The sequence below is a fragment of the Mauremys reevesii genome, unplaced genomic scaffold (assembly GCF_016161935.1).
Source record: "Mauremys reevesii isolate NIE-2019 unplaced genomic scaffold, ASM1616193v1 Contig13, whole genome shotgun sequence".
Lineage (NCBI taxonomy): Eukaryota > Metazoa > Chordata > Testudines > Geoemydidae > Mauremys > Mauremys reevesii.
The window spans coordinates 482,084-507,344 of NW_024100749.1; the positions used below are offsets into that span (position 1 = coordinate 482,084).

The 25,261-nt window shown below is 51.6% G+C and overlaps 1 protein-coding gene across 1 annotated transcript in view; it reads left to right on the top strand.

The window, feature by feature from the left end:
- LOC120392947 (butyrophilin subfamily 1 member A1-like) overlaps positions 1-13,274 on the top strand; it is a 31,333-nt gene extending 18,059 nt beyond the window's left edge. The window contains exons 5-9 of the mRNA XM_039517601.1: positions 4,233-4,349; positions 7,263-7,283; positions 7,389-7,415; positions 7,561-7,587; positions 12,026-13,274. Of these exons, the coding sequence (XP_039373535.1) occupies positions 4,233-4,349; positions 7,263-7,283; positions 7,389-7,415; positions 7,561-7,587; positions 12,026-12,585 (752 nt within the window). The 3' untranslated portion in view covers positions 12,586-13,274. The remainder of the gene's footprint in view (positions 1-4,232; positions 4,350-7,262; positions 7,284-7,388; positions 7,416-7,560; positions 7,588-12,025) is intronic.
- The last annotated feature ends 11,987 nt before the right edge of the window (positions 13,275-25,261 follow it).

Here is a 25,261-nt window from a genome sequence, read left to right on the forward strand (position 1 = left end):
ACTCCAAATGAGGCCTCACCAGTGCTGAGTAGAGGGGAATGATCACATCCCTTGATCTGCTGGAAATGCCCCTACTTATACAACCCAAAATGCCATTAGCCTTCTTGGCAACAAGGGCACACTGTTGACTCATATTCAGCTTTTCATCCACCGTAACCCCTAGGTCCTTTTCTGCAGACCTGCTGCCCAGCCATTCGGTCCCTAGTCTGTAGCAGTGCATGGGATTCTTCCGTCCTAAGTGCAGGACTCTGCACTTGTCCTTGTTGAACCTCATCATATTTCTTTTGGCCCAATCCTCTAATTTGTCTAGGTCCCTCTGTATCCTAGCCCTACCCTCCAGCGTATCAACCACTCCTCCCAGTTTAGTGTCATCTGCAAACTTGCTAAGGGTGCAGTCCACACCATCCTCCAGATCGTTAATGAAGATATTGAATAAAACCGGCCCCAGCACCGACCCTTGGGGCACTCCACTTGATACCGGCTGCCAACTAGACATGGAACCATTGATCACTACCCGTTGAGCCCGACCATCTAGCCAGTTTTCTATCCACCTTACCGTCCATTCATCCAGCCCATACCTCTTTAACTTGCTGGCAAGAATACTGTGGGAGACTGTATCAAAAGCTTTGCTAAAGTCCAGAAATAGCACATCCACTGCTTTCCCCTCATCCACAGAGCCGGTTATCTCATCATAGAAGGCAATTAGGTTAGTCAGGCATGACTTGCCCTTGGTGAATCCATGCTGACTGTTCCTGATCACTTTCCCCTCCTTTAAGTGGTTCAGGATTGATTCCTTGAGGACCAGTTCCATGATTTTTCCAGGGACTGAGGTGAGACTGACTGGCCTGTAGTTCCCTGGATCTTCCTTCTTCCCTTTTTTAAAGATGGGCACTACATTAGCTTTTTTCCAGTTATCTGGGACCTCCCCCGATCGCCATGATTTTTCAAAGATAATGGCCAATGGCTCTGCAATCTCATCGGCCAACTCCTTTAGCACCCTCGGATGCAGCGCATCTGGCCCCATGGACTTGTGCTCGTCCAGCTTTCCTAAATAGCCCCGAACTACTTCTTTCTCCACAGAGAGCTGGTCACCTCTTCCCCATACCATGCTGCAGAGTGCAGCTGTCTGGGAGCTGACCTTGTCTGTGAAGACAGAGGCAAAAAAAGCATTTAGTACACTAGCTTTCTCCACATCCTCTGTCACTAGGTTCCCTCCCTCATTCAGCAAGGGGCCCACACTTTCCTTGACTTTCTTCCTGTTGCTAACATACCTAAAGAAACTCTTCTTGTTACTCCTAACATCTCCGGCTAGCTGCAACTCTTCCACCCTCTAACTTCACCACCTCAAGCAAGGTTCACAATCATCATTGCTGTGTACAGTATTAAATTGTTTGTTTAAAACGTATACTGCATGTATATGTAATTAGTGTGTGTGTGTGTATATATAAATAGTTTTTTGTCTAGTGAAAAAAATTCCCCTGGAACCTAACTCCCTCCCCATTTACATTAATTCTTATGGGGAAATTGGATTCGCTTAACATAATTTCGCTTAAAGTTGCATTTTTCAGGAACATAACTACGTTATGCGAGGAGTTACTGTACCTGGGGAATGGAGGTTGTTCGTAACTCTGAAATGTTTGTGTTGTGAACAAAGCATTATGGTGGTTCTTTCAAACTTCTGCAACTGAACACTGACTTACTACAGCTTTGAAACTTTATTATGCAGAAGAAAAATGCTGGTTTCCCTTTGTTTTTAGCAGTTCACGTATAACACAGCACTGACTGTATTTGCTTTTTTATTTTTTGGTCTTTGCTGCCGCCTGATTGTGAACTTCCAGTTCCACATGAGGTGCGTGGTTGACTGGTCAGTTCATAACTGGTGTTTTGTAACTGAGCTTCTACTGTAGCTAAAAGAAGCGCTGTCATTCAACCGCAGCTACTGGACTTGAAGCAGGAATTAATTCAGGGCAGGTCTCTGGCCTGTGTTGTGCAGGAGGACAGACTAGATCAGAGGTTCTCAAATTGCACTGCACCGTGACCCCCTTCTGACAACAAAAATTACTGTTGACCCCCCCACCCACCCCCGAAGCTGAAGCCCGAGTTCAATGTCAGATGCAGGAAGGCACCTATCTCTGCTTGTGATCCAAGAACGGGAATGGGTTGCTCCCCCTTTTGCGGTGCCACCTGATGTACTGGGCTTCCAATGAGCTTGCTTGTTCCAGCAGCTTGGGCTCCCTCACGCTGTCCTGATATGCCAGGCCCTCAAGCCTCCTTTAGCACACACAGGTAGGGACACACCCAGCTCAGCTGCAGAAAGACACAGACACTGAAATCAGGTCTGCGTGGAAGGACTCAGCTAGGGAATTGCCCAGCACTCGAGTGTACACACCACCCTCGGAGTGTAAACCTAAAACTGTATTGTCTTGCACTGCACAGAGAACTGCAACGTAAGCTTATTGAAATTCTCCCCCTCCCTGAATGTGGAGGAAGATATGCACAACCTTTAGCCCCCCCACCCTCAGTGGGGCTCTGGGATGGAATTCTTCTTTGTTCTTGTGCTGTACTGAGGACTGTGTTGGAATTACAAGCTATCACTTTAGTAGAGGGAGGTTCCAGGTGCTATTTTCAGGCTAGAGGGCTCTGTAGCAAAGCGTGGGAGCAGAATCAGGGCTTGTCTACAGGAACAGTTAGTTCGTGGCAAGCTGGGATGTAAATATGCCTCACACTAGCCTGGCACGCACTAACTGTGTGGACCCTGCTACATGCACTAACAATTCCATTCTGTGCTTTGATCTACCCCACTTTGAAATGGGAACAGATCAAAGTGCACCAGGGAACTTTTAGTGCAGTGCAGAAGGGTGCACACAGACAGTGTGCGGTAGGCTGGTGCATGGTGGATTTACACCCCAGCCTGCTGCACACTAACTGCCTATAGATGAGACACTGTAAGGCAAGGTGGGTGAGTTGTGCCCGTGGCCTTAGGGAGGCGCCTCCCTCTTTGTTCTGGGGTTCTTGTGTATTCAGATTCTGGATTCTAAGAAATAAAGTCACGATACACTGCAGTCTTCCAGCAGGAGTATTTATGTTTGTAACTAACTTTGTGTACGCGCTGTGATTATCACAGTTCTCAGTGGGGGTGGGGGAGGGAATTCTCCTTTGTTCTCAGTGAGAGTTGTGGGTGCTGAGAATTTATGAAAATCTGGGTAATAAAGTCAGTTTTCCTGACTAGCGCAAGAGAGCCCTGAATATGGTCTGAGCGTTGCTATTTAGATTACATCTGAAAATACCAGCAAACTTATTTTTTAGAAAAAAAAGGTTGTGATTTTATCTATTATCTACCAAATAACTTGGTTACTGTTGAATGAATATTTAATCACTATAATAGTAAGAATGTTGTATTTGTAAAGCACTGTTCATCTGAGGTCTCATAGTGCTGCACTGCTGGTTAATCTATGCTATGCCCAGTATTACCTGATTGTTATGTTCACAGCACACACGGAGAATTAAATACTCTTCCTGAAAGGCTGCAATGTCACACTGCTTTATTTCTAAGAATCCAGAACTCTAACATGCAACAGCCAAATACAGAGAGAGACAAAGCAGGCTGCTCCCTAAGGCAGTGAGATAGAACCAAGCCCACCCTGCTCAGAGGACCCAGATGCATGCCCCCTACAGTTTTCAGTACACTGCACTAATCACTTAACAAGGACCCTCTAGTCAGCCATTGCTCCAAGGCCCAGGAAAGAGGACACTGGAGGAATTTTTATTCTGAAACTCCAGGCTCGAGTTTGTTTTTATTAAAATCCTGCATTAACATATTTTGGGCCAGATGCTTTCATGTGGCTGAACCCCAGTGAGCACAGGGGTGTCAGGAGGCTCCTCACAACTCTCTGATTCTGAGGGCCAATCTGCACTGGTTGCAGCTTTGGGATCACTTAGAGCAGCCTAGGGAATGCCTGAACTTACGCCAGTGGGGGATGGTGTAGCATAATGGAGCTGCCCCCTACCTCCTCCCTACTCTCAACACCCCCCTCCCATTAATTAACCATGTTCAGTAACCAGGCTAAAGCTTGAACTTTTATTGGCTTGATAATAAAGCACAGAGGAGCCACATCTCACTGTGTATTTCCCTGTGAGGCTCTTTTAACTAGTCACAGCATCACCACTGTTACAGGGTCCTGCCTTCATTCTGCATGTGTTTGCTCCCAAGTCAATGGCACTTTCTCTTGCAGAGCTGTTTTTCCCGAGGGTCAATCCCTGGATGGTGGCTCTGGGTGTGATCCTGTCTCTCCTGGCTGTTCTCATTGGCCTGGCCAGTTACTGCTTCTGGAGGCAACAGAGAGCGAAAGGTGAAGTAACAAAAAGGGGGAATTTGGTGAGAGAGAGAGAAACAAAACCAAAAGTAAAGATACAGGGATTAAGGGGCTTTGATTCTATGTTCGGAGAAGTTTCAGGCAATGGGAGCTGGGCTGAGGGTGAAGAGGAAGCTGAATAAATTATGATCATGTTTGAACCAAGAAGTGTCAAGTGGTTTCACCCATTCAGATCTCACTCAGGAATCCCAATCGAATGTGATTCTGAACTGTTCCCTGGGGATCAGCCTGGCTCAGTTTGAAACACCTTGCGAGGCTCAGGTTGCTGGGCTTGGAGCACCGACATAAGTAACTTGGCTGCTCACAGGAAAACCAGACTGCAAAGCCGGGCAGGGGGAACTTATGGCCCAATTCTGCCCTTCAGTCTGTGCATGAACCCCCCACCTCTATCTCCCCATGCAGGTGAGTAGGAGCTGTGGATGGGCAGAGCAGTGGTTGTGCAAATGGAAAGGTTCACAGTTACCTTATCTACACTAAGGGTATGTCTACACTGCCCACGTTACAGCATGGCCGCGGTAGATGTGCAGTTGAACAAACATCTGATGGCGTGGCTGATGTGATTAGGTCCTATGATGGTGTCACTTGAATAGATATGTGGACAGAGTTGGCAATGGGCTTTGTTGCAAGGATAGATTCCTGGGTTAGTGTTTTTGTTGTGTGGTGTGTAGTTGCTGGTGAGTATTTGCTTCAGGTTGGGGGGCTGTCTATAAGCGAGGACTGGTCTGTCTCCCAAGTTCTGCGAGAGTGAGGGATCATGCTTCAGGATAGGTTGTAGATCCTTGATGATGCGCTGGAGAGGTTTTAGTTGGGGACTATAGGTGACGGCTAGTGGTGTTCTGTTACTTTCTTTGTTGGGCCTGTACTGTAGTAGGTGACTTCTGGGTACTCTTCTGGCTCTGTCAACCTGTTTCTTCATTTCACCAGGTGGGTATTGTAGTTGTAAGAATGTTTGATAGAGATCCTGTAGGTGTGTGTGTCTGTCTGAGGGATTGGAGCAAATGTGGTTGCATCTTAGAGCTTGGCTGTAGACAATGGATCGTGTGGTGTGGTCTGGATGAAAGCTGGATGCATATAGGTAAGTATAGTGGTCAGTAGGTTTCTGGTATAGGGTGGTGTTTATGTGACCATCGCTTATTTGCACTGTAGTGTCCAGGAAGTGGATCTTTTGTGTGGCTGAGGTTGATGGTGGGGTGGAAATTGTTGAAATCCTGGTGGAATTCCTCAAGGGCCTCCTTCCCATGGGTCCAGATGACGAGGACGTCATCAAACTAGATGTCAGTAAACTAGAGATTGCCGGGCAGGGGAGACATTTGGAATGAAGCCGAAGAGAGGCTGGAACTCAATGTAAAGATCATCACAGCTGGGGATTCCCTCCCTCTGCACACCCCTAGGGGCTGGGGGGGGGGGGGGGTTGCAATCGAGGAGCGATGTCAAGGTTCCCTGCACCCAGGTCACTTGCTCTCCTGCCCTCCCCTTACACAGCCCAGGCAGGGAAACAGCTCCTGATGTCTTGCCTCTGTGAGTTTGCTCTGCTCCCCTGCCAGCCAGGAGCAGTTTCTGATATTACATAAACTAAGCCAGAAAAACTCGCTCTTCTTATGGAATGTGTGTGTTGCCATGGAGCTATACACCAGTATAACAAAAGCGGTTTAAATGGCCACTTTACCTTGTACCTGTGTAACTTTCCCATGCAGACAAGCCCTGCATTGCTGCGGGGGTTGATCTGGCATCCAGAGCACCCAAGATCAGGGCAGGATTTAAAGTTGCCTGAGCCCTCACATGCTCCTGGGCTGCTGGTTCTGAGCACAAAATCTCACCCTGAGAGTTTAGGTCACGGAGCATAATTATGTGGCAAATCTTTAACAAGAGGGTAGCACATTTTGTTGATTACATAGGCCCAGTAGTAATCCCAGCTGGGCTCCTCCCCATCTCCATCCCCCTTCAACTGGGTCCCTCTTCTCCCCACTCTGGCCATAACCTTATCGAGCTTGGTGAAAAGCAGAAAACTGGAAAAATTAATTTCCACTAAAATCAGGCTTTTCTGACTGTTACCCAGATCAATAGCGTTCAGACCAGGGCAGGGATGAGAATGGCCTGGCTGGACTCCGGGGGTGAGGAGACCAGCTGGGTGTCTGGCTGACACTGGGGCAAGAAGTGCAGCTGGGGAGGGGATGACTGGAGTGTAATGAGGGGCCTGCTGACCCTAACTCTAACCTCACCCACAGCTTGAACCCTAACCCTGAGGTCACTGCCTCATCCTGTATCTTGAGGGATCAAATGGTGATTTTAGTGGAAATCAGGCTTTTACAGTTCTCCGGAGGTTTCAGGAGGTTTCTGCCCACTGAAGCCTAGAACATGCCCTGAAACGCTGGAGCTGACGGGACGTGGTTTTCAAAAGTTCTCCCAGTACAGATGGACAGAAACGCCACCGAGTTCAGTGTGGGGCCTCCCTTCGCTCGGCCAGAAGGGAAAGGAGACACCATTTACTCAGTGTTTTAACTGCACTAGGCCTTGTGTCCCCAGTATAATGCTCGCAATGGGAATAGCTAGGCAGAGCGCCTCTGTGTGTGTTCTACTTTCTACCAGTAGAAAAATGACTCCTATGAGCTTGCAATACTTTCAGATAAATCTTCTACCTTGTAACACATCTCTCCTGCTATTCACTTGCATCATGCAGAGAAAGGTGAGTCCCTTTGTTCATTGCAATGGGTAAGGGAAGGGGAATCTCAAACTTAACAAGTTCCGAAGATGACCCCCCCCCGGGGCAGGTATTCAGAGCTCTCACTATGAACTGAGAGTCAGTTTGGTTTGTGTGGTATGGGATCTTGTTGAATAGCCTCCTTTTTCTTTTATCATATGTTTACTCGTTTCTCTTTGCTTTGCTTTTAGAGAAACTGCAGGGTGAACTCAGTAAGTTGCCTTTTATTCCTAATATAAACCTTGCTACAAAGTTGTATCGTATTCAGAGTGTCTGTGGTCAGGGGAGGTCTCATCTCTGTCTGTGTTTGGTTTCAGAGTGGAGAAGAGCCCTACTAAATGCGGGTAAATAAATTTGTGGTTTTGCTAATAGATAGTTATCATACAGAAATATATTTTCTCTTATCATAAACTTTGTTAGAGATTGTTTTCTATTCAGCAAGTCTGTGTTCAGGGCAGTTCTCATCTCTCTCTATTTGCTTGATTTCAGGTTGGGAAAAAGCCCGACAATATGCAGGTAACTGTGCTGTAAGCTCCGCTGAAATGAGATCTGTCAAAACCCCACCAGCCCCTGAGAGCTCTCTGCTCCTTTGCTTTGGAAAAATGCTGAGTAATTTCCCTCCACTTCACCTTCCCAATACGGTATCTGGGTCGGGCCTGATAGACATTATCTCACCTAACCTTAATAGGCATTAAACTGCTCAGATCTCCCCTCCCCACAGCAGGGTTTTCATGCTCATACAGGCTTTTTAACCTGCAATTTCCTTCTACAATACTCTGAAGGGCTAAGAGCTGTTCAGTGTCTCCATGGATTTGGGCTGAGGCAGGCCCTGGCCCCAGTGCAGAGGCAGATGTTTTTTTAACCAGACTGTGAAACTTACGGACACAAGTAAAACAAACTGTGCCCACACAGCAGCTTTCCTGTCTCTCAGCTGTGGCTGAGCTGTGTTTTACATTCACACCCAGCCTGCTGCCTGACCTCTGTGTGCACTGGTGCATGCTGGGGGAGACTGGGCAGCGCCAGCAGAGGTTAGCAAGCCCAGGGGACATGCGCACACACATAGCAGCACCAGTAGCCCAGGGGTCAATGAATTCTGGGGTATCCTACCACACAGAGCTGGGAGGGAGGGGGGCGCTCTGGCCACCATCTCCTCAGGGAAGCCAAGGCCTGAACAGGCCGCAGGGATGGCTCCTCCTCGGGGAGAGGTTCCAGCAGGTGTCAGGGCTGAGCCACGTTGGCAGGACAGTGGGGGGGCTCACATGGCCGTTGTAATGTCTTCGTATCCTCGATACACAGAGCTCCAGCAGCTGGGGTGTAAACCCCACTCGTACCCCCAGCACTGAACTCACTGACACTTCCCCAAGGCTCCTCTCCTCCTGGGGTTGGGGAGTGAGTAAGGGGCACTGGAAGATGGGGGCCAGGGGGCCATGGCCAATCACTTTTACCAATGGGAGGGCTGTTCCCTTCCACTTTTTACAGGCTGTAAAATGGGGGGGACGGGACGGAGAGGAGCAACCAGGGGATCAGGGTGTTGGAGTGAGGGCGGGGGCTCGGGTCGAGGAGAAGGAGCGGTGTGAGAGTGGGGGTTCAGGGAGAAGAGGTGGTGCGGGGGCAGGAGCTTGGGAAGAAGGCCGACATGAGAGGGTGGGTCCACGGTTTCAGCACCGGTGACCCCTCTACTTTTAGGGAGCTTCCATCACTCCTGGGGAGAGCACCATCCCCGATCCTGATCCACGGGCACATCTGTGTATTTGCCGGGTGCGCAGAGCTCTCTGTGTGGAGACAGTTTTACACTTACTCAGGAACCTGTGCTGGGAGGCCCCACTGCCCAGGAAGCCGAGGGCTCTTACTCCCCTGCCCTGGGGGTGAAGGGAGGGGCCCTGGGGCTGCTGTTCCCCATCCCAGGAAGGGGGTGAAGGGGATATGGACACAGACAATGTCCCCTCTTGCGCTGTGAGGGGCAGACCTAGCTCCACCCTGGGCTTCAGAGCCTGAGCTCCAGCCAGAACCTGAAAATCTATGCGGCTATTTTGAATTCCAAAGAGAGAGCCCCGCAAGCCTGAATCTGTCCACCCTGTTCCAAGACTCACTGCTGCAGGCTGTGTAGAAGGACCCAAAGTGTCTCCAGGGTCTGGGTGTGAAAGTTTCCAGCGTGTCTGTCCCAGGGCTGTTAATCGGAGCGAGGGGGGGGGGTGGCTGGCACAGTCGTTAGATGGAGACGCCTGGGCTCCTGGGCTCAGAGACGGTCTCTGTGACTGTTATCCGCTCTGGGAGATGCCAGGTGCAGCCGCAGAGGGTGTGTGCCGCTAGCATCGTCCATGGGACAAATGGCTCTGGGCAGATAGTTCAGGCTGGAGCCAAGTTTCCATTTTCAGCCTGATTTGTGGGGGTGAGATCAGGGGCCCAGGGGGCATTTGTCTGCAAAGGGCAAATTAAACAGCAGCTCTGTAGTGTTTCATCGCTGATGTCCTGAGCCTGGCCTGCCTGTAACTGCGTTTCTGGGATGTTGACAGTCTCTCATTGCAAGTCACTGGATTGGGGCTCCTAAGTTGCTCAGACAGGTTTGCAGTGGAGCTGGGTGAAATGTTTTGGACAAATAGTTTATTTGCTGCAAAATTATATTTTGGGTCAAGAGAAACTATTTGCGACTCCATGTCGGGTTTGCTGACTGGTTTCAATTAAGAGAAAAAGGTGCCACCGCTTCCCATGTAGCCTTTAGCCCAGTGGCTGGGCCCTCAGCTGGGAGCCCCAGGTTCAATCCCCCCGTGTGATGCCATGAGAGGTTGAACCGCTGGGCTCCAGGTGTCTCATGACGTCCCCCTGTGTCTAAACACTGCCATGGGCACTGGGCCAGAGCGTGGGGGTGAGAATGACTCTTCAGTTCAGTGAGTCAGGGCCCCACTTGGGAGCCCAGAGTCCAGCTCCCCTGCTCCAGTGACCCTGTAATTATTGATCCATAACCCCAGTGAGGGCTGGCTCCAGGCACCAGCCTACCAAGCATGTGCTTGGGGCAGCACCTTGGGAGGGGGCGGCGATCAGGGTTTGTTTTTGTTGGTTTTGGTTTGGCCAGGTGATGCTGGGGGCGGGGACTTGGGCAGCGAGACACGGCGCTCGGGGAGGGGGCGGCGCTCTTTTTTTTTTTTGCTTGGGGTGGCAAAAATGTTAGAGCTCGCCCTGACCCCAGTGAGGGGAGGGGTTACGGCCCCTGGCACAGCAGTGTCTCAGCCATGTCTGCCGGGGTTTCCTTGCACTGATGTAGCTGCACCGGTGCAAACCCCTAGTGTAGACGTGCTTTGCAGGTGTGAACTGGGACTGGTCCCCGGAGCAGCTTCTCCCAGATGGAGGGGGCAGTAAGTGGGGAAATGCCCCCTCCCCTCCCCTCCCCTCTGTCCTGGCCTCATTAGCAACAGCCAATTAGCACGCATTTATACCCCTCCCTCCTCTGTGCCATGTCTCCCACCCCTCCCCTCACCCCAATCTGCTGCCTGCCACTGCCCTTACCCCATCCGTCATCCTCCTCTGCTATCCTGCCTCCTGCCCTTCTTACTCCCCTCAGCCTTCCTGGCATCTGCTCCTCTCCTTCTCTGACCCCTGGCACCCGCCCCTTCCCTCATCCCCCTGTGCCCACCCCTCCTCTAGCCCCATTCTGACCTCTGGCTACTGCCTCTCCCCAATCCCCTCTGCTAACACCTCCCTCTGCCCACCTGCCCAGCCTCTCACCCCTCTCTGCCCCCTGGTGCTTCTCCCGCCCCTCCTCTGCCCTCCCTGTGCCTGCCCTTCTGCTCAACCCCCTCAATCCCCTGGCACCTGCCCTTTCCCTCCCCCCGCACCCTTCTGCTGCCTGCCCCTTCCCTCACCCTGCCCCCCAACACCTGACCCTCCCCTTGTCCCCTTCCTTCCTGGTGCCCAGCCCCTCCCCACCCTCTGCCCCACTGACCCTGCTCTCCTCTGCCACCATCGCCCATGCCACCTTCTCCTTATTTGTCACCCCTCCTTCTCCCATCCCCATCTGGCTCCATGACACCTGCACCCCTCACCACCCCTCCAGTCCCCTGGTGCCAGCTCCTCCTCTGCCCCAAGTCCCAGCTCCACCCTGGCTCCATCTTCCTCCCTGGTGCAAGTCCCTGCCCTCACCCCCCTTTGAAATCCCTGGTCTCAGCCCTTCCCCTCACCTCAGCACTGCCGCACCCCTCCCCTCACCCTCTCCTAGCCCCTGGGCCCCTGGTGCTCACATCTCCCTGCACATGCCTCTGCCCCCCTAGGTCCTGCCCTTCTCCACACCCCTCTCTCTGCCCCCCCTTCTGCTCACCGGCTCCCTAACCCCCCATTCTGCCCCTTTGGCACCAATGCCTGTTCATTCGCTCCCCCCCATGGTTCCACCTCCCCCACTCCTCATCATCTCACCCCCTGGCAGCTTACCCGCCCCTTGATTTCCCCTGCCCCATTGGAGCCCCCCCCATTCCCTCACCCCCCTCTGCCCCCTGGTGCCTGCCCCTTCCCTTGCCCCCTGCAGCCTCCTGGGGTCTGTCCCCTTCTTCTCCCATGGAGCCCACCCTCCCCTCCCCTCTCCCCTGCAGCCCCTGGAACCTGCCCTTCCCTTCACACCCCTGTCTGGTGACCCTCCCTTCACTTATCACCCCATATCCCTTGTGCCTGCCCCACCTCTATGTCCCTCCCTCCACCCCTCTGCAACTGTCACCTCCCCCTCCCCTTTCCTCTCCCAACATCAGTCTGTCACCTCCCCTCCCCACCTCTCCCGCCACCTTCTCACCCCTCCCCCGTTCCTCCTGCCCTTCCCCCGCATTGTCTCCTCACAGGCAGAGGGGCCCTGACTCCCCTCAGGCAACAACCCTCTCCCCCCCCCCCGGGGATTAATGGGGACGCAGGTTAATTTCCTTTTGATCCCAGTGACCAGCCCCTGTCCCCGGCCCTGACTCTGTGATTCTCTCCCCAGTGGACGTGACTCTGGATCCAGACACGGCTCATCCCAAACTCGTCCTGTCTGAGGATCGGAAACGTGTGAGACACGGAGACAAACGCCAGGATCTGCCCGACAACCCTGAGAGATTTGATCCTTGTGTCTCTGTCCTGGGCGCTGAGGGGTTCGTGGGCGGGAGGCGTTACTGGGAGGTGGAGGTGGGAGACAAGACTAACTGGACTCTGGGGGTTTGTAGGGAATCTGTGAGCAGGAAGGGGCAGGTCACACTCACACCTGAGGATGGACACTGGGCCGTGTGGCTGAGGGATGGGGAATACAAGGCCCGCACCTCCCCCCCGACTCCCCTCCCCGTGAGCGTCAGCCCCAGCCGGGTGGGGATTTTCCTGGACTATGAGGCGGGCGAGGTCTCGTTTTACAATGTGACTGACAGGTCCCATCTCTTCACTTTCACTGACACCTTCTCCGGGAAGCTCCGCCCTTATTTCCATCCCTATCTCAACGCTGGGGGTACAAACGCGGCTCCCCTGATAATCTGCCCAGTCCCAGCTCAGGCCGGAGGGAATCTCGGTCCCTGACAGTGACCCCGCGGCACAGACTGGCCCCTCCCAGCCCTGCTGCTCTTCCTGCCCCCAGTAGTGGGGGGCCAGTTACTGCAGCAACTGGACTTTCTGTGCTGACCGGATGCTGCCAGTTTCCCTTTTCAACTGGAGGTTCCAGTCGAAAACCGGACACCTGGGAACCCCCAGCCCCCACCTTCCCCGTCCCCTGTCCCAGGGGTAGCAGATGGGGATGGATGGGGTCATTCACTACTGTCAGAATTTTCTACAGTGAGATCTCAATGTAAAATCTGAAAGAAAAAAGATTATTTAGAAAATATTATTGTAACAAGGTGTAAATACAAGAATATTTTAATTTACATTTAAACAGTACTTCAAAAACAAGCATGTAAACATTTTTAGAAATGGAATTATTTACATTACATTTATTTTTTGATTCTTCCCTCTAATCTATATTGAATTTTAACTTCTCTAAATAACGTCATTTGTATTTCAACTGGGGAATACAAGAAATGCAAAATATTTATCTTAAAATAAAGTATTAAGTTCTCAGACTGGGTTGTTCAGTTACAATGTACATGTGTTATAAACATCACAACTACACACATGTGCAGCTGCTCTCTCTGTTTCCCCCTCACCCCCTTTATTGTCTTGACTGGTTCTCCCTGGAAGGCAGGGCACATACACCCACCTCCTGCAGTATATCTTTGAAAATTAATAGGTTAAAAATGATATAATTAATTAAGCAATATATTTAACTTAACTCACACGATTATATAATAGTCTTTGAACTTCTGTCAGCATTAATTCATGTGACTTTTAACTTTCTAGCTACATATAATTGTTAATCAAGATGTGACCATTCCTTTCTTTTTTTCACATCAATTAAGAAAACACAAATGCTCTCTTCCAATAGATAGAAATCTCTTCTACAATCCCCCATCAGTTCCTGCAACCCCTGGCTGGCAGACCTCTTTGTGAATTAAGCAGCATGCAGTCTGCCAGGGCACCTCCACCAAGCGTCTATGATTTTTTATGGTGCATCACAACATCGCAGCAGTTACGAGGAGCCCCCTTCCAGCTCCCTGGTTCAGCCTTTTATACTGCTGCTTTCTTCTCAGCGCTGAGCTAGTGACCGCATCAGGCTCCGTACAGGTGCAAGTGATCCCCTCTGCCCTTCCAAACCTAAACTACTCAGTCCTTTCTACTCTAACTGCACCCGGTGGCCAGGGCCGTCCTTACCCATATGCAAACTATTCAGCTGCGTAGGGCACCAAATTGCCCCAAATTTCCTGGTGCCCAACTGTCACGGACTTACAGATCGTGCCCACTCATGGCTCTGTCCGGTCCGTGTGTATTGGGAGTGCCCCTTCCAATGAGACAGCCCTTTTCCCGGGGGTCCACTCTCTCTCAGGGTTGGCCCCTCCACCTCCTGGAGCTGCACCTCTCTGAGCCTTAGCACGTCTGTCTCTGCTGTGGGCCCCCTTGGGGAGTCCACTCGCTCTGGACCCCCCAGGGCCTTCACCCCTCAAAGGTTATGCTGCAACCATGGGCGCCAACTTATATGGGCTCTTGGAGCTAAAGCCCCAGGAATATTCATAATCAGGGGCTCTGCTCCACCAATATTTGGAGCTAGGTTTTTCCCCCCCGAAGTTTCCCTGCCTGAATGTAAAGACAGCACACAGCGAGTGTCTCTCTCCCTTGCTTTTGCTGCCGTAGCCTAAGGCTACAGCTGCAACATTAGCATAAGAACAATGCTAACTAACTGCTGCTGTAGAGGGGGAGGGGAGTGGAGGGGGCCTCTTCTCCCCTCCCCTGCCCCTACCTGGAGGAGACGCGAACGGGACTTCCAGCCAGGAGAGGGACATCGCTCACCTTAGCAGCTGCTGGAGCTTCCGTGAGTGTTTGACCCTATGATTTTTTTTATTATGTTTGAGTGTTTGACCCTATGATTGCCCCCCAGCCCCAGCTCCAGCTCCAGCTCCAGCCCCGACTCCTACCCCCAGTGAGGCTCAGCAGGCTGCACAGGGGAGGCAGGAAGCCACATGTGAAGGCAATGCCCCCTCCCCCAGCACCCACCAACCCACCCGCCACAGGAGGGATGGGAGAGGGAGGCTTCCTAGACCTGAGCAGCTGGGGCTTGGATGAATTTTATGAAACCCTGCTCCCCCGCCCCATAGCCAGCCACCACCCTGCCTACCCCACTTCTGCCCCATGCTGGGCAAGGGGCAGCCCCATCACCCATCCACAGTGAAGTTATGGTGAGGGGCAGCATGGAAGGCCACCTGTGATGGCAACCCCCCCCCCCAGTACCCATCATAGGGGAGGGGAGTGAGCTTTCTGGACCTGAGGGGCCCTAGGAGCATGTGCAGTGACTGTGGTGCAGAGTGTGTGTGCCATGGGGGGCAGAGGAGGGGTCCCTCCCCTGGAGCTTGTTGCTGCCAGTGGTGGTGATGGGGAGTCCTCTCTGGCCCTAGCCCTGGGGCAGCCTGTCTGCACCCCAAGTTCCTCATCCTCAGCCCTGCCTCATCCCAAAGCCTGCACCCCCAGCACCGAGCATGCTCCTGCACTGTGAATCCCTCATCCCCAGCCCCACCCCAGAACCCTCACCTGAGGGGAAAAACATGCAACTTAAATTTGGTGGCAGTTTGGAGTATCATTGTATTTAGCACAATATTTGATTATTTTACACCCTTCAAAGTATGTAACTGGTCGTATACAGGTGTTTTCTCTGAATACTGTCTGTGTGCCTCAGTTTCCCCAATGCATTTCTTAAGGCTCTACATGGTGGGATAAGGGGGTGTGATTGTTGTAAAGCCCTAGAGGGCCAGTGTGATGCCCTCTGCACAGAGAATGGCCGACACCCTGTCTCCAGGCAACTGATGGCCTGGGCCACCCCCCTGCAAGGTGCCAACTGAAGGTGTTGGAGAACAAAGAGATCAGGTGGCCTCCTAATGCCTGGAAAAGAGACAAAGGCCAGAGGAGGGAGTGTCAGTGCCTGTGCAGACTTCCGGGAAGCGCATGGTGTGGAAGGGGATGCTGGGATGCTTTGGAACAACTCCATACAAAGCCAGTCAGGACTCTGGGGGAGCCTCCTCTCTGAGCATACTGTCTCCAGGGCAAGAAGCTTACACCTTCCTGGGTCTGACCTCGGAGCATTCAGCATGCCCTTCCACACCATGCACTTTCCGCAGCGAGTGTGCCCAGGCAGGTCCTGGGGCAACCAGAGGTCCCTGCACCCCAACTCCGCAGTCAGATGTGACTCTCAGCCAGACAGTAAAACAGAAGGTTTATTAGATGACAGGGATACAGTCTAAAACAGAGCTTGTAGGTACAGAAAACAGGACCCCTCAGTCAGGTCCATCTTGGGGGTTGGGGAGCCCAGACCCAAGTTCTGGGCCTCTCCTGATTTCCCCAGCCAGCTCCAAACTGACACTCCCTCATCTGGCCTTTGTGTCTCTTCCGGACAAGGAGGCCACCTGATCTCTTTGTCCCCAACACCGTCAGTTGGCACTTTGCAGGGGAAACTGAGGCACCCACAGAGTATTCAGAGAAAACATTAAGAACATTCCCACTTTGTCACAACAGGTGCAACAAAATTTAATACTGTATATTGAAGCAGGCAAGTGCTGCTTCTGACTTTCCACTTTTAATTGACCCTTGTAATCTTGTGGTGCTGACGCATTGTAGCTTCATTTTATATCAGTTTACAGGGTGAGAGTGGGGGGGGGGGGGGAAATCACCATTTTGGGCCCCACCAAAAATTATACGAACCTGCCATATGGCTGCAACCCTGTTCTCTAGACTGTAGTGACTCTCAGCCAACATAAAACCAGAGGGTTTATTGAGCATTGAACACTGCACAGGAAACTCTCTGACCCTCAGGCCTGGCCTCCCTCAGCACAGCACATCCCAGTCTCCCCTGCATCCAGGTGGACTCTGCCTGCTCCCCCTCTCCAGCCCCGAGCCCCTCTGCTTCCCAGCCGGGCATCTGATATCACCAGCCCCAGGCCCTGCCTCTGTCCATTGTCTCCTTTCCAGGTAAACAGGGTCGTCTGGCCTCCTCTCCTCTCCGCCCTCCTCTGGCTGGAACCGGCTGGTTAGGTCATGGAGTCCTCTCTTCGCAGCCCATTGTCCTCCCACTGCCCAGAACCGGCTGCGTGGTCGGGTCACCAATCTGTGGGGTGTCCCTCCTCCAGGCCATTGTCTGGGGTCCCAAGTTCCCTCTCCGGTCCTCTGCCACAACAAACTCCCTCTCCCCTCACCTCATTAAACCAGTAACACCCAGGGGCACTGAGTCCCACTCCCTCTGCATGCAAACCATTGGAAAACCATGAAAATATAAGAAAATCCGCCATTTTGTCACACCTATGCAGCTGCGTGCTGCTGCAGAAGCCAGCCTGATCCCCCGGCCGGCTGAGCCAACCAGGAAAGCTGCCCTACCCCCACTCTATCCTCACCCCGCCTCTTCCCCAAAGCCCCTGCCCCCACCCTGCCTCTTCCCACCCCTGCTCCACTCCTTCCCCTGAGCTACATCCGGGGCACTGCAGCAGCGGTCAGGCCTGTTGTGAAAATGCGGTTCTGGCGATACCCAACTGAGTGTGCCAATTCAGGACCAATTGCTTAAACAGGGCAGTTACAGCCCTCAGCTGGGGGTTTTCCACCTCTAAGGCAAACCAAACCAGCCAGACAAAAAGGACTTCGGTTTCACCCCACTGGCTAACCACAAGTCACACACGCAATTTCCTTAGACACTCCAGTCTCCCAGTATCACCACCAGTGCGACTCGTTATGGAGATGAATGGTTATGAAAACCAACACCCCAGTAAAAGAAAACTGGTTCTCTCAATTCCAAAGAATCAAGCCCCAGGCCCAGGTCAATATACACATCAGATCTTACCCACAAATCATGCTGTTGCCAATCCTTTAGAATCTAAAATCTAAAGGTTTATTCATAAAGGGAAAAAGGTAGAGATGAGAGCTAGAATTGGTTAAATGGAATCAATTACATACAGTAATGACAAAGTTCTTAGTTCAGGCTTGTAACAGTGATGGAGTAAACTGCAGGTTTAAATCAAGTCTCTGGAGAACATCCCCTGCTGGGGGATCAGTCCTTTGTGCAGAGCTTCCGTTGGTAGCAAAGTTCCTCCAGAGATAAGAAGCAGGATTGAAGACCAGATGGAGATGAGGCATCAGCCTTTTATAGGCTTTACAGCAAAATGGAGTCTGGAGTCACCTGGGCAAGTCCCTGCATACTTTGCTGAGTTACAAGGTGTATCTGCCTTCTCTCCATGGGTCAATTGTGTAGCTGATGGTCCTTAATGGGCCATTAAGCAGGCTAGGCAGAGCTAACACCACCAGAAACACAGCACAGATTTGAAATACAGATAGTACAGAGCTAATACTTATAACTTCAACTACAAAATAATACAGACATATAGACACCATAATTATAACCAGCAACCCATAACCTGGTCTTAGACACCTTACATGACCCCCTTTACATAAGATTTGGTGCCACTACAGGACCTTGGTTGCAACCATGTTCTATATGGTCCCAGATTATATCAATAACGTCACACCTGTCCTGCACTCAGCAGGCGGCAGGAAGTGGAGTGATCCAGCCCCAGCCTGCTCCGCTCCGCCAGCTCCCAGCTGCACCGCCAGTGAGTGCTTGGGGGTGGTTCCCCCCAACCCCCGAAGTCCCAAGGCTGGGAGTCAGGGGAGCAGAGAGGAGGGGTCAGGGGCCAGGTCAATCCACTTCCTGCCACCCCATGAGTGCAGGATTGGGCCTGTCCTGCAATCACCAGGCAGTGGGAAGTGGAGCGACCCAGCCCCAATCTGCTCCACTCCACTGGCTCATGCCGGGGGGGCGGTTTCCTCTCTGCCCCCCAAGCTTGCTTCTGCCCCACAGACATTGGGCACCCCCCCCCCAGAGGCCTGCGGCCACCTCCTGCATGGAGGCCTGGAGTCCCCCTCCCATGGTGGGGGCAGCTGCTTAGGGCACCACAATGTCTAGGGACGGCCCTGCAGGTAGCCTGGGTGCTCTCAGTGACCAGGGTGCCGGCTTCCGAAGGGCTGAGTTTGTAGCTGCTAACAGCCCCTGTCACACGGCCATGATTGTGTAATTGACCATAGAGTGGAAATCACACCAGATGTAAACTGTTACCTCATTATTCAATTCAGAACCTAGATCTGCCAGTATCTGCTCTCCACAGCCATGTGGGCATATAATGTTACATGTCTTCTTCTCCCCCCCCCATGTGTTCTAAGTGGAAATTCTACCTCTTTTGAAAAATCATCTGTAGCTGTCAGTACATACTGGTATCGCTTCTGTGGTACTGGATAGAGCCCAATTAAATCTGCTCTCAGCAATCCCCAGGGTTAACAACCTGTGTGCAAGAACACAGGCTAGAGTTCTCATTTGGATCTTTCCTATGACATTTTAATTATAATCCCATACATAGTAAGCAAAGTAAATGTTATAATGTGGTTTCTATAACAGTTGATGTTTCCACACAGTCAGAATCTAACTTTTGGTATTTTTCAGACAAAAATAAATACAGGCCAAACTTCTGCAACTGAAAACTTGCATAAATACAATAGAAGTCATTGCTGCACTTTGTCATCCATTAGTTCACAGGAGCACTTGTTAGAGCTGATTAGAGGCTTTTTGTGCAGCAATAATAAATATAGATCATGATAAACAATCAGCTTGGCCAATGTTTAAAACCACTTCAGATGTATTTAACATGGGGAAAGATGCAAAGTGTTTGATTTAACCAGGAGCCATCCGCTCAGGTCCACTTCATTGTAGGGCTTGTAAAGTTAAGTCCAATCCAAGCAGGACATTTGCCTGGCATGAGATCCTGTATGAACTCCTGCAAAGCATATGACAGAGACAGCAGGGTGACCAGAACCTTCTGTAACTCCCTGGGTTCTCTGCTGTCTTTCCAATGAAACCAGAGAACGTTACCCAGAGCACTCAAAGGTCTCCTTGGAGGTCTAAGAGAGACTCAGACCAAGCAGTGGAAACACAAACTGCCTGATGGAACCAGCACAGGATAATTGAAAGGGTCTCAAATGCCACAGCTCTGGACAGTTTCTTGTCCCTGAAGAAGTCAACCCTATTTTAATCTACAGTCTGTGCACTAAGAATTTCTGACTTACCCAGCAAGGCAGAAATAGACCCCAGGTCTCCTGATTCTTAGTCCAGTGCCATAATCATTAGACCCTTCTGACTCCCCCAGAACATGGTTTCTTTATACCCTCCGTGCTGGGCCAAGGGACAGTCCCTCCGGACGTGTCCCATCTCCCGGCAGAGGTAGCACCAGGCCTCCCCTGTGGAATAATGCACCCGGTAGTGGGCTCCATGGTAGGGGACGAGGAAGAACCCCTCGAGCGCCTCTCCATCACACGCAGCCGGCGGCAGTTGAAGTTGCACCTGCCGGCAGAACAAGAGGACGTGACGGAGGGTGGGGTCTTTGCAGCCCAATGGAAGAGGGCTGATAACAGAGATTGGTCGCCCCAGGGTAGAAAGGGCAGGCAGCAGGGCAGCATTGGGCAGGAAGGGAGGGACAGAGGTCAGGACTAACAGGACACCCAGGTCTTCCAATGGCTCCAGGGGGCTGAACACGCCCCCACCATCAGGCCCTTCTCCACCACCTCCTGAGCGGCGGCCTCTGATGCTAGGAAGAAGCTGACCTTTCCGTACATTTTGGAGGCCACCTCAATGGCAGTGGGCCCCACTACCCTCGCCAATGCCCACATGTAGGTCTCCACTTCGGGTGAGGTGGGCACCAGGAGGCAACGGACGCCATGCTCCCTGGTCAAGGCGGGGAAGGGGCCCCTGCTGCTATAGATGGTAGCGCAGGCGGTGGTCGGAGATGATGTAGTGGCAGGTGAGGGGGTCGCCCCGGGGGTTGAGGAAGAGGCATCTGCAGAGCTGGTAGAAGGAGCAGCGGGGAGGGACGGCACAGCCCTAGAACATGTGTATAACACAGGCCCTAGAATGTCACCGAGTGCTTCCTCCAGAAAACCTATGACATGACTGAGCCAGAGCACATCTGCTGGAAAGACATCTCCATGCATTAGAGCCAGACGGTAAGAAAAAATCTTTCTTCTGCAGTGATGTGAAGTTAAAGAACATGGAGAAGAAGAAAATCTCTACTTGGGTTGTTACTGCAGCTGAAGCAGAGAGGCCGGGATAAACACGGCTAGGGCCCAGGACTGACTATCAGCAAATCTGCCATTTTCTATTCCTGGCTTTTTGACCATGAGCAAATCTCTTTGCTTCTGTGTGCCTCAGTTTCCACAACTATAACATGAAGCTAATCAAGGTTCTGTTTTTTCTCTCTCCTATTTTGCAAGACGGGAACTTAGATACATTTGGGGCCTGTCTACGCTACCGGTCTAGAGTGTCTTTGTAAGCTGATGACCCCCACCTGTTGTTCAGAACCTATGGATAACACAAGCTCCTAAGTGTGTTCTCTGCTTAGCCCCTATGGAACAGCTGGGCTGGGCGGCCTTTTCTCGCTCTGCTCTGCGGAGCAGGTTCTGGGCACTAGGGATATGAAGAGGCTCTCAAGGACTAATTCTTGAAAATAAATATCAATGAACTGCAACGCAATATAAAATCACTGCCGCTAACATTGGTGGGTGATAAAATATTAGCAGAGTGGTAATTAATGCTGAGGACAGGGCAGTGACACAGAGCAATAGGTTCCCTTGATAAGCTGGACCCATTCAAAGAAAACAAGTTAGAAAAGAACCAAATGAAAGGTCCTATACCTAGCAGCAAAGCATGCAGGCTGCACCTACAGAATGGGGAAGTGTATTCAGGAAAGCACTAACTGTGAAGAGGATTTAGGGGCCATGCTGGGCAAGCCATTCAACATGAGCACCCAGTGTGATGCTGTGGTGAACAGGGCTAACGCCATCATTAGATGTAGGAAAAGAGCAGTGAGTAGCACAGGGAGTGACACACCATCAGTAAGACTGATCCTGGAATACTGCATCCAGTTTTGGCGTCCACCTTTGAAAAAGATTTTGAAATATTGGAGATGGGGCAGCAAAAAGCAATGAGGGCTGGAGTAAAATGCCTGCTAGCGAGCTATTGAAAGAGCTCAGCCTGTTTAGATTATCAAAAAGATCGGGAGGTGACGTCACTGAAGTGTTGAAGTGACTTCATGGAGAGAAAATATCGGGTATTAAAGGGCTCATTAATCTAGCAGAGAAAAGCATAACAAGACCCAGTGGCTGGAAAGAGACCAATTCATATTAGAAATAGGGCACAAATATTCAACAGTGAGGATGAACCACCAAAGGAACAAACTAGAAAGGGAAGTGGTGGAAATTGCCCATTTCTTGATGTCTTCTAATGAAGACTAGATGCCTTTCTGGAACGTGTTTAGTCAAAAACTAGCTACTATGCTACACAGAAAGCATGTGATATGCAGGGTGTCAGATTACATGCTCTAATTGTCTCTTCTGTCCATAAAGTCTGCTAATTTATGAACTGAGCGTAGCATGGGGAAGAGCGTCTCATGTTCTACTGTGTAGTTGGTGTCATCCCCACAATGAAGCGTCATTGAGTGGGATGATCCAGGGGAAGCAGCTCAAGCATCCAATGTGGCTGGACACAGTGATGAGCTGCCAAAATATTAACAACAGGTTCCCTCCTCACCCAATGAGGGGGTAACCCCCCCGGGGAGTCGTGCCCCATTCAACCCCCCATGTTCCTTGACACCCCCCAGTGACCTCTGACCCATCCACCCCCCTTCCCTGTCCCCTGACTGCCCCCTGCCGCCCCATGCAACCACTCCTATCATTCCTGATGCCCCCCCGGGACCCCTACCCCATCCAACCACCCCTTTTCTCTGTCCCTGACTGCCCCCCACCGCCTCATCCAACCCCTGCTCCTTCCTGACTGCCCCCCAGGACTCTTGTCCCTATTCAATCCCCCTGTTCCCTGCCCTCTGATCGCCCCAACCCCTATCCACCGCCCCACAACCCACCAAACTCCGCTGCCCTCTTCCAACACCCCCTCCCTGCTCCCTGCCCCCTTACCACACTGCCTGGGGCTGGGGCCGCTCGGCCGGGACCGGGACCAGGACCAGCACCCCGGGGCCCGACTCCTTGGGCTGGGCCAGGCTGGAGCTGCTCGGTGATGTGGGGCCTGAGCTGGGCCGGGTCGGAGCCACTCGGCCGGGACCCAGGCTGAGCCAGGGGTGCTTGGCTGGGACCGAGCTGGGGTGCTCAGACGGGGCCAGGCCAGGGCCAGAGGCAGCCACTCAGCCGAAGCCAGACTGGGGCCCGCTATGCCTCCCTGGAGCCCTCCTCACGCCCCCCACCCGCCCGCCCCAGCTTACCTGCCTGCTGCTTGTTTCAGGCTTCCTGTGAGCATTTGATTTGCGGGAAGCAGGGGAGGGGGAGGAGAAGGAGGGCGGAGCGTTCAGGGGAGGAGAGGGACGTGAGCTGGGGCCGGGGCGAGGTGGACAGCTGCCAGAGCTTTTGTTAAATTTAGAAGCTTTTTTAGAACTTGTTGTCCTGGAACAACCGGTTCTAAAAAGGCTTCTAAATTTAACAACTAGTTCCTGGGAACCGGTGCAAACTGGCTCCAGCTCACCACTGGCTGGACAGGGGCAGGACATCAGCACTGCAGGGGAGGGGTGGGTGTGGCAGTGACATCACAAGGGCCTTTGGCAGGACCGCAGCCTATTGGACAAAGGTGGTGGGGAGGCGATGATCTCACAGAGAGATCTTGACATCAGCCAGGCAGGACAGGGGTGCAGGACAGGGGCAACCTTGGAGATCCCTGTGGTTTTGCTTCAGCATGTCTCCTTCTCGAGGTCTCTCCTTGAGGACTGAGAGAGAATTCACTCTCACGTACGTGAGCGCAAGGAGGACCCTCTTTGGAGTTTTCTCCTTTTCTTTTCTTGATTTTGCTAGAAAACAGACGTCCCTGTATAGAAGGTAAGAGCCTCCGAGAGGTTTGGAACCTGTTCAGTCTGATCCATCAGGTGCCGGCTGAATTCTAGGAAAGGAAAACACTAGATTGTGGGGGCAGCATTTTATTTCCATCCTAGGACTTTGTCCCTTAGAATCACTGGGGACATTGGGGTTTCTCCTTTTTGTTTCCCTTTTCCTGTCCCTTCCTCCTTTCTCTTCTTCTCTTGCATCTTTGTCCTTTCCCCCTGCTCTCCTTTCACCACCAGGACTTGTCTGTGCATGTGGAGTGGAGGGCAGTGCGGGAGAGGTTCCACTCCAACTCTCATTGCGGGAGGCCCTCCCAAAGACATGTGGCTGGAATAGTGCTCTAAGAGTGACTCCCTCCCTCCGGTGGTGACCTGGGACATCTGGTGAGAACTCTCAGCTTTCTGATTCTCAGAGTCTCAGTGCTGATTGGGCGAGCATGGGGCTATTGTGAGGGAGGAGACTCAGGTCCTTGTTACTCGCTTTTCAGACCAAGGAAATAAGCCATAACCAAACATGTGTTCGATTGCTCTTGCTGCTTTTCTCCATTCATTGTCTTTGAGCAATTCATGATTCTCTCTCTAAGGGGCTAGCTCTTCTAAAATACTTACTGAATAATTAGGTTTTAATAAAGCCATAGGCAAACCCATACTTCCAGTCACAAAGGAGTCAGGCGGCACCCTACAGAATGGGGGACAGTCCGCTGGAAAGCAGTGATCCTAAAAAGGATTTTGGGGCCATAGTGGACGAGCTGCTCAACATAACCTGTCCATGTGAAACTGTGGTAAAAAAGGTTAAAGCCATTCTTGGATGGATAGAGTAGTGAGTATGGAAAGGGAAGTGATCCAGCATTGGTGAGACTGATCTTGGAATGTTGAATCCAGTTCTTGTGTCCACATTTTGAATATTATGTTAAAAAAATTGGAGAGGGTACAGCAAAGATTCATAATTGAGTGATGGGTATGATGCCTTGTAATGAGACATTGAAAAAACTCAGTCTGTTTAGTATGTACAAAAAAAGAATGAGAGGTAAGTTGCTTGACTTCATGGAGAGAAAATGTTGAATATAAAAAGGGCTCTTTTATCTAGCAGAGACAGGCATGACAAGACCCTGTGGATGGAAGCAGAAATCAGAAAAAGTATAATGACAGTAAGACCCAGATTTGTAAGAGGGTGATTCATCATTGGAACAAACTACCAAGAGAAATGATGGCTTCCACATCTCATGAGATCTTCTAATAAAGACTAGATGCCTTTCTAGAAACTGTTTGAGTAAAAGAAAAACCCCACTCTTCTGACATACAGGAGGCCTTAGGATATGCAGGGGATCAGATTAAATGCTCTAATGGTTCCTTCTGGCCATAAAGTCTACTAACTTATGAAAACCTGATTGTGGCCTGGGGAAGAGCCTCTTGTGTTCTACTGTGTAGTGGGTGTCATCCCACAATGAAGAGTCATTGAATGGGGTTATCCAGGGGAAGCAGCTCAACCATCCAATGTGGCTGGACAGGGGCAGGACATCGGCACTGCAGGGGAGGGGTGGGTGTGGCAGTGACATCACAAGGGCCTTTGGCAGGACCGCAGCCTATTGGACAAAGGTGGTGGGGAGGCGATGATCTCACAGAGAGATCTTGACCTCAACCAGACAGGACAGGGGTGCAGGACAGGGGCAACCTTGGAGATCTCTGTGGCTTTGCTTCAGCACATCTCCTTCTCGAGG